The sequence below is a fragment of the Pongo pygmaeus genome, chromosome 20 (genome assembly GCF_028885625.2).
Source record: "Pongo pygmaeus isolate AG05252 chromosome 20, NHGRI_mPonPyg2-v2.0_pri, whole genome shotgun sequence".
In the NCBI taxonomy this organism is placed as follows: Eukaryota; Metazoa; Chordata; class Mammalia; order Primates; family Hominidae; genus Pongo; species Pongo pygmaeus.
Window position 1 is genome coordinate 55,763,377 of NC_072393.2, and position 12,861 is coordinate 55,776,237.

At 53.8% G+C, this 12,861-nt stretch overlaps 1 protein-coding gene across 1 annotated transcript; it reads right to left on the minus strand.

Moving 5' to 3' along the window:
• Nucleotides 1–7,809: 7,809 nt before the first annotated feature.
• On the minus strand, nt 7,810–12,698 carry RRAS (RAS related). The gene is made up of 6 exons (XM_054465715.2): nt 12,493–12,698; nt 9,563–9,650; nt 9,344–9,446; nt 9,139–9,247; nt 8,251–8,369; nt 7,810–8,177 (listed from the first exon to the last, which is right to left on the minus strand). The coding sequence occupies exons 1-6, from the start codon at nt 12,643–12,645 to the stop codon at nt 8,093–8,095; spliced, it is 657 nt and encodes a 218-aa protein (XP_054321690.1). The 5' UTR covers nt 12,646–12,698; the 3' UTR covers nt 7,810–8,092.
• Between the last annotated feature and the right edge of the window lie 163 nt (nt 12,699–12,861).

Below are 12,861 nucleotides of genomic sequence, written 5' to 3' on the forward strand. Positions count from 1 at the left end.
ATCCTAGCACTGTGGGAAGCCAGGGCGGGTGGATCACTTGAGGTCAGGAGTTCGAGACCAGCCTGGCCAACATCGTAAAACCCCGTCTCTACTAGAAATACAAAAATCAGCCAGGCGTGGTGGCGTGCGCCTATAATCCCAGCTACATGGGAGGCTGAGGCTGAGGCAGGAGAATCGCTTGAACCCGGGGGGTGGAGGTTGCAGTGAGTTGAGATCGTGCCATTGCACCACTCCAGCCTGGCTGACAGAGCGAGACTCCATCTCAAAAAATAAAAAATGTGGAGGTCAACTGGCAATATTTTAGAACCCAGCCTATGAAGCAGTGAACAGGCTGTTGTCATTCTAGAGCCTGGATGGATGGACCACCGATGTTTCAGAACCCTGGCTTAGTCCGTGGATAGGGACCCAGTGTGAGATTTGAGGGTGGAACATCAGCATTCCAGATGCCCTTTTAGGTGAGATTGAGGAAGAACATTCATTGTTGTAGAACCTTGAGTATTGTTCCAGGGGTGTCCAAGAAGAGAATACAGTCATGGGTTCTTAGTTTCTGTTGTACCAGTAAAGCCCCTTCCTCATCCCTCTTTTTTGTTTATTACTGGAGACAGAAACTAAAAACCATGGCCTCAGGCTGCTAAAAGCCTAAAACAAAACAGAACAACAATAAAATAAGGTGGGTTGGACAAATCTGAACTCTAGACCATCACGTTACAGATTTTTTTTTTTTTTAATGTAATCTTGATCTGTCGCACAGGCTGGAGTGCAGTGGTGTGATCTCGGCTCACTGCAAGCTCCGCCTCCTGGGTTCCTGCCATTCTCCTGCCTCAGCCTCCCAAGTAGCTGGGACTACAGGTGGCCACCACCACGTCCGGCTAATTTTTTTTGTATTTTTAGTAGAGACGGGGTTTCACTGTGTTAGCCAGGATGGTCTTGATCTCCTGACCTCATGATCTGGCTGCCTCGGCCTCCCAAAGTGCTGGGATTACAGGCAAGAGCCATCGTGCCTGGCCACATGTTACAGATTTTAGAGCCTGGTTTCAGACTAGAGGATGGATAGTAGCATTTGAGAACCCTAATGGGTGAGTCAACAATAGACCATGAGGCCAGGCGTCGTGGCTTACGGTTGTAATCCCAGCACTTTGGGAGGTGGAGATGAGCGGATCACCTGGAGATGAGCGGATCACCTGAGGTCAGGAGTTTGAGACCAGCCTGGCCAGCATGGCAAAAACCCTCTTTTTTTTTTTTTTTTTTTGAGACGGAGTCTTGCTCTGTCTCCCTCCCAGGCTGGAGTGCAGTGGCACTATCTTGACTCACTGCAACCTCCGCCTCCCAAGTTCAAGCGATTCTCCTGCCTCTGCCTCCTGAGTAGCTGGGATAACAGGTGCATGCCACCACTCCCGGCTAATTTTTGTATTTTTAGTAGAGACAGGGTTTTACCATGTTGATCAGGCTGGTCTTGAACTCCTGACCTCATGATCTGCCTGTCTCAGCCTCCCAAAGTGCTGGGATTACAGGCATGAGCCACTGCGCCCGACCAACCCTATCTCTCTTAAAATTACAGAAATTACCCAGGCATAGTGGCTTGCGCCTGCTACTCAGGAGGCTGAAGCAGGAGATTCGCTTGAACCCGGGAGGCTGAGGTTGCAGTGAGCCCAGATCGTGCCACTGCACTCCAGCCTGGGCAAGAGTGAGACTCCGTCTCGAAAAATTTAAAAAAGGATCATGAACTTTCTAGAATCATTGAGTTAAGAGGGCTGAGTACAAACCATTATTGTGCTTGATCTGTGGCCTATAGCATGTGGGGGTGCTATAGGCACCTTTGATGGAAAGCCATACACTCGAGGTCCTGGACTAGGCTGTCAAACTGAGGCCAAATGCCAGGTGACAGTGGCTCATGCCTATAATCCCAGCACTCTGGGAGGCCAAGGCAGGAGGATTGCTTGAGTCCAGCCTGGGCAACATGGCGAGATCCTCATGTCTACAAAAAATAAAAAAGCTAAAATTGAGGCCGAAGGATTGGCATTGTCCCAGGTCAGAGTTCCAGGATGGAAAATGGGTGGAGTAGTCTTTTTCTTTTTTCTTTTTTTTTTTTTTTTTTCTTTTTGAGACAGAGTCTCTTTGTTACCCAAGCTTGGGTGCAGTGGTGCAATCTCGGCTCACTGCAACCTCTGCCCCTCCCGGGTTCAAGCCATTCTTCTGCCTCAGCTTCCTGAGTAGCTGGGACTACAGGCACGTGCCACCACGTCCAATTAATTTCTGTGTTTTTAGTAGAGACAGGGTTTCTACTAAAAAAAGGAGTTAGGATGGTCTCTAACTCCTGATCTCAGGTGCTTCACTCGCCCTCGCCTCCCAAAGTGCTGGGATTGATTAGAGGTATGAGCCACCGCGCTCGGCCGGGAGTGGGGTGTTGTGAGCGTGGATGGTAAGGTCAGGAATCATCCCTTTAGGGACAGAATCACCTTGTGATTGGCCTTTGGTATCCAGCTGCCCAAATTAGAATCCCAGCTGCAGCACTAACCAGGCAGGTTGGGTAACAGACGCCATTTTCACCTTTGCCATCCATTAAATGGGCTTTTGTCAAAATGAAGGAAGACAACCAGTTTGGAGCACCTGGCCTGCAGCTCCTGTGACCTGTAGCAGGAGATCTAGAGAAACTTAACAGAGGTCCATGACATGACAGAAAAGGAAGAGACACAGAGAAAGATAAAGATGGGGACATTGGCCGGGCGTAGTGGCTCACACCTGTAATCCTAGCACTTTGGGAGGCCAAGGTGGATGGATCACCTGAGGTCAGGATTTCGAGACCAGCCTGGCCAGCATGGTGAAACCCTGCCTCTACTAAAAATACAAAAATTTGTCGGGTATGGCTGGGCGCAGTGGCTCACGCCTGTAATCCCAGCAAATTGGGAGGCCAAGGTGGGAAGATCACCTGAGGTCGGAAGTTCAAGACCAGCCTGACCAACATGGAGAAACCCCGTCTCTACTGAAAATACAAAATCAGCTGGGGTGATGGCACATGCCTGTAATCCCAGCTACTTAGGAGGCTGAGGCAGGAGAATCGCTTGAACCCGGGAGGCGGAGGTTGCGGTGAGCCGAGATTGCGCCATTGCACTGCAGCCTGGGCAACAAGAGTGAAACTCTGTCTCAAAAAAAAAAAAAAAATTTAGTCGGGCATGCTTGCAGGTGCCTGTCATCCCAGCTACTTGGGAGGCTGAGGCAGAATTGCTTGAGCCTGGGAGATGGAAGTTGCAGTGAGCCAAGATCATGCCACTGCACTCCAGCCTGAGCGGCAGAGTGAGACTCCAACTTGGGAAAAAAAATAAATAAATAAAGATGGGGACATCAAAACCTGGAAAGCTTTAGAATCGTTGCTAGGGCCTGCCAGAGCTCAGGGGAGGGGAGGAACTGAATACATAATTTCTGGCACTAACAGTGCCTAGGGGGATGCCAGCCTTTTCGCTGTTGTCTGTTGATCTTTGGGACACTGGTGTCTGTAAACCTTCCAAAAATGGCCTGCCAGTTGTCTTGAGCATCTGGGGGCAAGCCGTAACTTTAATCACCTTCTCAAAGTGCATCTTGGTCCTGCTAGAAGCAGGGTGCCTCAGCCAAGAAGTTGGCCCCATTGGGCAGTGCAGGAAAGACTCCAATCCTCTGCAGGGGGCATGTGGATGGTGAGATCTCGGAAGAGAGATGTTGGCACAGGACTCCTTCCTGTTGGGGGCTAAGTACCCGCAGCTGGGGCTTAGGTGGAAGTGTCAGAGCTTGTTTGGAAACTGATCAAAACATTGCCCACCCTCTAGCCCCACCACTCCTCATCCAGCAGGGGTGGACCCCTGGTGTGCAGAGTTCCTAGCAGGGAAGAGAGCCAACATGTGACACAGTACATCCGAGCTGTACTTTTTCCCAGGGCAGAAGGTTGAGAACAGGCCAAAGATTCTGTGATAATAGAACCCGGAAAGGGATATTTAGCTAATCAGGTTTTTTTTGTTTTTTGTTTTGTTTTGTTTTGCTTTTTTTGAGACAGAGTGTCGCTCTTGTTGCCCAGGCTGGAGTGCAATGGCACGATCTCGGCTCACTGCAACCTCCACCTCCCGGGTTCCCGGGTTCAAGCGATTCTCCTGCCTCACCCTCCCAAGTAGCTGGGATTACAGGCCCCCGCCACCACACCCGGCTAATATTTGTAGTTTTAGTAGAGAGGGGGGTTTCACCATGTTGGCAAGGCTGATCTCGAATTCCTGACCTTAGGTGATTCGCCCGCCTTGCCCTCCCAAAGTGCTGGGATTATAGGCGTGAGCCACTGCGCCCAGCCTGCTAATCAGTGTTCTAATCCGGGATACAGCGGGACATTCATGGTTCTGGGGCAGAATGGAGACATGTCGGCCACAGTCATTGATGGTGAGCACTTAGTATGCGCCGGGCTCATACCTCCTCTGCAATCGTCTCCTTTAGCCTCGTGCTCACCCTGTGAAGTAGCTTTGTACTTGCCCCCATTTTACAGATGAGACTGAGGTGGCAGAGCTGGATTTGAATTCAGGCAGCCTGGTCATGCAAAGGCCATGCTCCACCCTAGGACTAGGAAGCAGGTTCCAGGGTGGGTGCGAGTAGAGCATTCAGGGATCAGGGCCTGGGTATAGGGAGCAGATGGTTGACTGCTGATAGGTGTCAGGTGGAGCCTCAAGTTCAGGGCATGGGGACATCTCGGTTGAGGTGTTTTGTTTTGTTTTTGGTTTTTTTTGAGATGGAGTCTCGCTCTGTCGTCCAGGCTGGAGTGCAGTGGCGCAATCTCGGCTCACTGCAACTCCACCTCCTGGGTTCACGCCATTCTCCTGCCTCCAGCCTCCTGACTAGCTGGGACTACAGGCGCCCGCCACCATGCCCAGCTAATTTTTTGTATTTTTAGTAGAGACGGGGTTTCACTGTGTTAGCCAGGATGGTCTCGATCTCCTGACTTTGTGATCCGCCCGCCTCGGCCTCCCAAAGTGCTGGGATTACAGGCATGAGCCACCGCGCCCGGCCGGTTGAGGTTTTTAGCCTGGTGTGTTGGGTAGATTTGGGGCTTTAAAGATGGCCGGTCACACAGGCTTGGGAGGTGGGTAGACGGTGGTCTCCAGTTGGCTTCAGCCTTCCAGGGTAGCAAATAGTGGGCAGGACTGCCCCTCCCCCCACCAGAGCTTAGGTTGGATGTGGGAGAGTCCTAAGTGTCCCCAGGCTGGGCACGGTGGCTCATGCCTGTAATCTCAGAGCTTTGGGAGGCCGAGGCAGGAGGATTGCTTAAAGGGAGGAGTTCAAGACCAGCCTGGGCCACATAGCGAGACCTCATCTCTACAACAAAATGAAAAATTAGCCAAGTGTGCGCTCGTAGTCCCAGCTATTTGGGAGGCTGAGGCAGGAGGATTGCTTGAGCCCAGGAGGTTGAGGCTACAGAGTTGTGATCATGCGACTGCACTCCAGCCTGGGCAACACAGTGACACCCTGTCTCAAATAAATAAATAAAATGTAAAAAACGAAGTGTTCCTAGAACACAGATGGGCTTTGGGCTTCCAGACTGAAGTGTGTCATCCACTTACCGACTGTGGCCTTAAGACACCGGACACTTCTGCTTCTCCCAGGACAGAATAGGGGGTTGGATGGGGGATGTCCACACCAACCCCAAATTGGATTAAGTGTTTAGATTCAGATGTCAGTGCCACTGGGAACTTTCTGGAAATGAGGACTTGCCAGACGGCTGCTTGGACACCATTCCACCCACCTGTCCCTTCTCGATATACATTGAAGGTGAGAGTGGGACAGGCAGGGTTTGTAGCAGTTGCTCCCTGTCTCTATTTTTGTAGACAGAGTCTAGCTCTTGCCCAGGCTGGTCTCAAACTCCTGGCCTCAAGTGATCCACCCACTTCAGTCTCCCAAAGTACTGGGCTTACAAGCGTGAGCTACCACACCCAGCCGAGTTGCTGCCTGTCTCCAATGTCCTAGAACATTCTATTGGAACGTTCTAGAAAGCACTATCCAATAGCCCACTCAGCAATGATAGGAATGTTGTCTATTTGCCCTGTCTATTAAGATAGCCACTAGAGGCTGGGCGCGGTGGCTCACGCCTGTAATCCCAGCTCTTTGGGAGGCGGAGGCGGGCGGATCACTTGAGGCCAGGAGTTCCAGACCAGTCTGGCCAAGGTGGCGAAACCCCGTCTCTACCAAAAATACAAAAATTAGCCGGGCATGGTGGCACACGCTTGTAGTCCTAGGTACTCAGGAGGTTGAGGCAGGAGAATCACTTGAGCCCAGGAAACAGGTTGCAGCAAGTGGAGATCCTGCCACTGCACTCCAGCCTGGGTGACAGAGCGAGACTCTGTCTCAAAAAAAAAAAAAAGTCACTAGCCACATGTGACAACTGAGGTCTTGAAATGTTGATTTGACTGAGGAACTAAGTTTTATTAAAATATTTTTTATTTTGTTGTTGTTGTTGTTGTATTTGAGATGGAGTCTCACTCTGTTGCACAGGCTAGAGTGCAATGGCACGATCTCGGCTCACTGCAACCTCCGCCTCCCGGGTTCAAGCTGTTCTCACGTCTCAGCCTCCTGAGTAGCTGGGATTACAGCCGCCCACCACTGCGCCTGGCTAATTTTTGTATTTTTAGTAGAGACAGGGTTTCACCATGTTGGTCAGGTTGGTCTCGAACTCTCGACCTCAGGTGATCCGTCCGCCTGGCCCTCCCAAAGTGCTGGGATTACAGGTGTGAGCCACCGCGCCTGGCCTTTATTTTTATTATTATTATTTTTTATTTATTTATTTTTTGAGACAGTCTTGCTGTCGCCCAGGCTGGAGTGCAGTGGCATCACCTTGGCTCACTGCAATTTCTGTTTCCCAGGCTCAAGCGATCCTGCTACCTCAGCCTCTTGAGTAGCTGGGACTACAGGCATGTGCCACCACAGCCAGCTAATTTTTGTATTTTTGGTAGAGATGGGGGCGGGGGGTCTCACTTTATTGCCGAGGCTGGTCTCAAACTCCTGAGATTAAGCGATCCACCCACCTCAGCCTCCCAAAATGCTGGGATTATAGGCATAACTCACTGCATCCAGCCGAATTTTATTTAATTTTAATTTAAATAGCCACATGTAGCTTCTGCCTACCATATTGAAGAGCACATTCTATAACTTTCTAGGAAAAAAAAAATTCCTTCATCAGATGTTCAAAGTTTATCCCAAGAAAATACCCATAAGGTCAAGAGATTGAGACCATCCTGGCTAACATGGTAAAACCCCGCCTCTACTAAAAATACAAAAAAAAATTAGCTGGGGGCGTGGTGGCATGCACCTATAGTCCCAGCTACTCGGGAGGCTGAGGCAGGAGAAGGTCATGAACCCGAGAGGCAGAGGTTACAGTGAGCTGAGATCACGCCACTGCACTCTAGCCTGGCCACAGAGTGAGACTCCATCTCAAAAACACACACACACACACACACACACACACACACACAAACAATAAAGGGTAGAATCGCCCTGTTGAAGGGAAAGTGGGGGTCTAGGCACTTGGTTCTGCTTTATAAGATTCTTCTGCTCCTCCCCAAGCAATAGGTTCTAGATGCGAGGGTTCTAGGTGGAGGGAGGCCTTAGAACATGTGTGCCCTAATTCGTTCACCGTCCCAGAGTTCATTCCCCCACCCATTTTTTTAAGAGATGGGGGTCTCGGTATGCTGCCCAGGCTGGTCAAAAACTCCTGGACTCAAGCGATCCTCCCGCATTGGCCTCCCAAACTGCTGCGATTACAGGAGTGAGCCACAGTGCCCGACCCTCATTACCTTTTTAGAAAGCACCTCCTGACGTTGGCAGTGACGTTTATTTTTCTGGGGGAGGGGAGTTATATACAGCAGTGACCCGGAGCCCCTCACCCCCACCAGGCTTAGGTGGGGACAGGAGGTGTTGGCAGAAGGCACACAGTGGCAGCAGCCCAGAAGAGGCCAGGAAGTAATGGTGGGTATGTGATGTGTCCTGGGAGACCCAGATGAGGAAACTGAGGCTCAGTGAGGGCCTCAGGTCACACAGCAAGGTGCGAAGGCAGCTAGCCCGAGAGCTTGTGCTGGTTGCTTCTCTCTTGCCTGGGCTACAGGAGGACGCAGGGGCAGCCCCCGCCCTTCTTCCTGGGGGCACTGGGAGGGCTCGGTGGGAGCTCTTGTTCCTGGTATTTCCTGTGGGAAAACGCCAGTGAGTTTGGAGTGGAAGGGCTGGGGACAAGGATGACGGGAAGGGGACTCGGCTCACCGGACGGCCCGCACCAGCTGCTCAAAAGCCTCGTCCACGTTGAGACGCAGTTTGGCCGAGGCCTCAAAGTAGGCCACGTGGTGGGAGGCGCCGAAGGCAGAGGCTTCTGATCGGGGGACCTGGGGGTACGGGGGACACGGGGGAGTCAGGTCTCTGCACTCAGGGTGACCGCAGCCAGAGAGACAGACAGGCAGGCTGGATACTCTAGGAGAGATGACCCACTGTGAGAACTCAAAGAGGAAGAGCTCCTGAGAGATTATGGAGGGAGATGCTGCAGGGGCTTGGTGTCCTCTAAGTAAGGGATGGGGGTGGGCTTCGTGGACACTTGCCCTGCTGTGCCTTAGATAACCAGGAGTGGGCAGGCAGGGAAGTCAGGGTGTTCCCAGCAGAGGCCAGCGGAGCCCCAAAGCCTGGAAATCCCCAAAGCCTTCACCAAATGGATGAATTCTGTGTGGAAATCATTGTCGTGGGGGAAGTGATGGGAGCAGGGAAAGGAGGGGTGCAACTGTGAGGGGCATCTGGCACCTGGGGAGGAACTGGGGAGCCATGGAGGGGGCCGGCCATGAGCAGGGGAAGTGCTGGGGCTGGTGGGAGGTTGGCTGGAAGGGAGGAACGCGAGGAACGGGCAAAGAGAGCTGGCGGACCGGGGGTGAATGTCCTTTGTTCCATCCAGCAGCCTCTCCTGAGGACACCTGCATGCTAGGCTCTCTGCTCGGTGATGCTGGGGACCCTGAAGGTCCGGTTTGGGGGTAACCCATCTAGGTGAGCTGTGTGACAGTGGCAGTCACAGGACTGCAGGGACAGAGGGGGATGCTGATGGGGGACAGGTGTGCTGGAAGGAGCCTCCCAGATTGAGTTGGGGTCCCCAGAAAGAGGGGTGTCCCGAACCTGGCGCTGTGCCTCCAGATCTGCCTTGTTCCCGACCAACACAACGGGGAAGTCGTCGCGGTCCTTGACCCGGAGAATCTGCGTGAAGAGCTTGCCCACCTCGTTGAAACTGCGAGTGAAGCCGGAGGCATGAGGTCCAGCCAGCTGCGGAGCCCGGGTCCTCCCCACACCCACCTACTGCTCCACCACCGGCAACCCCTGTCACCTCTGCCGGTCGTTAATGGCGAACACCAGCAGGAAGCCGTGGCCGGCACGCATGTACTGCTCTCTCATGGCCCCAAACTCTTCCTGGCCCGCGGTGTCCAGGACTGCAGAGACAGGGAGAGGGGCCATCATGGGGACCAGGCTCCCCCCAGTCACCCCCAAGAGCCCTCAGCCCCCACTGACACCACCCCCATCCATCATCCATCCTCGCTGCCCTCACTGTCCAGCCGGGCCGGGATGCCATCCACACTGCAGATCTTCGTGTAGGAGTCCTCAATAGTGGGGTCGTAGTCAGACACGAAGTAGGACTGGCGGGGTGGGGAGAGGATAGTTACTGCAGTGCCCCGGCAGACAGGACGAAGCCCTGCCCTTGGGATGCCTCTCTCAGTCTCTGTCCTTCTCTCTCTAAATGTCTGTCCCTGTTGCTGGGTCTCTGCCCCCTTTTCTCTGGGTCTCTGTCCCCTCTGTCTCTCTGAATCTTTTTTTTTATTTTTATTTTTTTGAGACGGAGTTTCACTCTTGTTGCACAGGATGGAGTGCAATGGCAAGATCTCGGCTCACTGCACAGGCTGGAGTGCAATGGCGAGATCTCGGCTCACTGCAACCTCCGCCTCCTGGGTTCAAGAGATTCTCCTGCCTCAGCCTCCAGAGTAGCTGGGATTACAGGCATGCGCCACCACACCTGGCTAATTTTGTATTTTTAGTAGAGATGTGTCGTTCAGGCTGTGTTGGTCAGGCTGGTCTCGAACTCCTGACCTCAGGTGATCCGCCCGCCTGGGCCTCCCAAAGTGCTGGGATTACAGGTGTGAGCCATTGTGCCCTGCCCTGTCCTCTCTCTCTCCAAATGTCTGTCCCTGTTGCTGGGTCTCTGCCCCCTTTTCTCTGGGTCTCTGTCCCCTCTGTCTCTCTGAGTCTCTATTACTCTCTCTCTGGGTCTCTGTCCCCTTCTCTTTGGGTAGCTGCTCCCCTGCCCCCCTTTTCCTGGCCCCCCACCCTTCCTACCAGTCTTCTTCTCTCTGAGTCACTCCTAGTCCTCTCTTTTTGGTATAAGGTACATGTCCCACATCGTGATTACATCCTAGCTGTGTGACACTGAACAAATCACTTCCCCTCTCTGAGCCTCAGTTTCCTCATTTGAAAAAGGAAGCTAAGAACAGCACTACACTCCATCCAGCACCGGCGAGATTCAGAGCAAATCCCCGTTGAATATTGAATGTATCAGTTACCGGAGGCGTTGTTGTCCAGACTGCCTGTTTATATCTCTCCCTCCTCTTCTGCCTCCGCCCTCTCTTCCTCCTCCCCCGTCTCCTCCTCCTGCTCAGGCGGCCTCCAGCGTCTCCTCCCAGGGGAAGGTCCCGGTTCCAATCCGGCTGCGGAGAGGCTGCCCCACCCTCGGGCCCCGGCCCCTGCCTTCCTGCCTGGGTCCTGCCTGCCGCCAGCCAGGCCTTTGGCCAGCTCTGGGACTGCCTCTGGGTGCAAGGGGCCCAGGGCTGGGGCCTTTCTCTACACAAGCAGGGCTCCCTCCCAGGCCCTTGAAGGGGTCTCTTGGTGGGGGTGACAGGGATGTCCTGGGGCCCTGGGGCCTCTGTGGTAGCATCTCAGGCCAAGACACTTTTCTAGGATTTCTTTGAAGCGGGGAGGACCTCCCTCAGGAATGGGGAGGAGGTTTCCTGGGCTGGGGTGGAATTTCAGGAAAGGGAGTGATTTGGAGGCTAGGGGTCTGAAGGCTGCATCTGTCAGTTAGAGGGGTGCTTGGTGAGGGGCTTGTCCTGGAGGGTGGCTCTGGGGGTAGCTAGGGGCGTGACCTCAGAGCACAGCGTGAGAAGCTCAGGGCTGAGAACTGGGAGCCAGCCCGGAGGTGGCTCAGGGGTTTTGGGAGGTTATAGTATATACAGTCTTAGAAACATTGAGTTCATTTATAGGGTCAGAGAAACTCCCAAGGAGTAGGTCTTTCTGGAGGTGCCAAGAATCTGGGGGCTTCTTCCATGGAGATGATTTGAGAGCTATTCAGGGTTTCTGAGAGGGGCTCAGGGAGTTGCAGTGGAGAAAGCATGGGATGGAGGAGGGGCTGGTTTTCCTTGGGGGTGGGGTGGGAGAGTGGAGGTTTGGGCCTCCAGGAATGGGGGATTGTCAGGACTTGGGGTCTTGGAGATTTCTGGAATGGCCAAGGGGCAGGATCTCTTTTTAAATCTCGGGTCGGAGAGCAGGACTCTTTTAGGACTGGGTAGTCCCAGAAAAGTCTCAGGGCTGGCGTCTGGGTAGAATTTCTAGATTCTGGGGGTGGCCATGGAAGGGGCTAAGAATCAAACGTGGGGCCGGGCACGGTGGCTCATGCCTGTAATCCCAGCACTTTGGGAGGCCAAGGCAGGCCGATCACGAGGTCAGGAGTTCCAGACCAGTCCAATATGGTGAAACCCCGTCTCTACTAAAAAATACAAAAACTAGCCAGGCATGGTGGCACGCGCCTGTAGTCTCAGCTACTCGGGAGGCTGAGGCAGGAGAATTGCTTGAATCCAGGAGGTGGAGGTTGCAGTGAGCCAAGATCGCACCACTGCACTCCACCGCACTCCACCGCACTCCACCACACTCTACCAACTCTACCACACTCCAGCCTGGGCGACAGAGTGAGACTCTGTCTCAAAAAAAAAAAAAAAAAAAAAAAAAAAGAATCGAACGTGGTGGAATCTCAAAGGTGCTGGGCACTGGCATTCTCCCAGGAAAGCTCTCAATGGCTTAGAGAGGAAGTTGGGGACTGAGATTTGGGGGAGATAGGGCTCAGGGTGGTGGAAGGTGGCACCGAGGGCGTGGTGGGGGTCCTGGGAGTGCTTAGGGTCCGAAAGGGGTGAGTGTTTTATATTTAGCTTGCTCCCAGGAGGTGCTCAAAGCCAGGTCAGCAGGTAAGCGGGGTCTTAGGCACTGGGAGAGGGAATGGTGGGTCTCGGGATGCGAGTGCAGAAGGAAGGGTGCCCCGTGCAGGGGATGGAGGCTCTCCAAGAGTTTAGGTTACAATCTGTGGGGATCTTTTAAGGTTAGAGGGCCTTAATAGGAGGGTCTCAGTGATGGGTCAAGGGGGAAAAGGGGTCTCGGGGATCCCCCCAAGGGCTCAGTTCTGGGTCCCGGGGGACACCCTCCCGGGTGAGGGCCCACTACCTGGATGAACTGGATGGTCAGCGCGCTCTTGCCCACGCCGCCGCCGCCCACGACCACCAGCTTGTGTGTCTCGCTGGGCGGGGGGTCCCCGGGCCCAGGTCCCCCGCCCCGGGGCCGCCCCCGCCCTGTCCCGGACGCCGCCCCGCTGCTCATGTCGCCACCGCTGCTGCTGCCTTCGCTACCGCCTGCGGGGGAGCCGGGCGGGACCCGGGGGCGGGCTACGCTAATGAGGCTACTGCATAATCATGAGCTCTGGCAAGGAGGGCTCGCGTCTCCGGACACTTAAGGAGGGGGACGGGCCAAAGAAAGGGAGGAGCTATGTTAATAAGGGAAAGGGAACGGCGTTCGCTGCGAAGGGGAATTCCGAAT

Bases quoted from the DNA above. Each gene is read 5' to 3' on its own strand.
- RRAS (XM_054465715.2), bottom strand. From the start codon at position 12,645: ATGAGCAGCGGGGCGGCGTCCGGGACAGGGCGGGGGCGGCCCCGGGGC. The intron at 9,651-12,492 runs GTAGTGGGCCCT...CCACCCCGCCAG, and splicing joins TGACCATCCAGTTCATCCAG to TCCTACTTCGTGTCTGACTA. The intron at 9,447-9,562 runs GTGAGGGCAGCG...CTGTCTCTGCAG, and splicing joins CATCCCGGCCCGGCTGGACA to TCCTGGACACCGCGGGCCAG.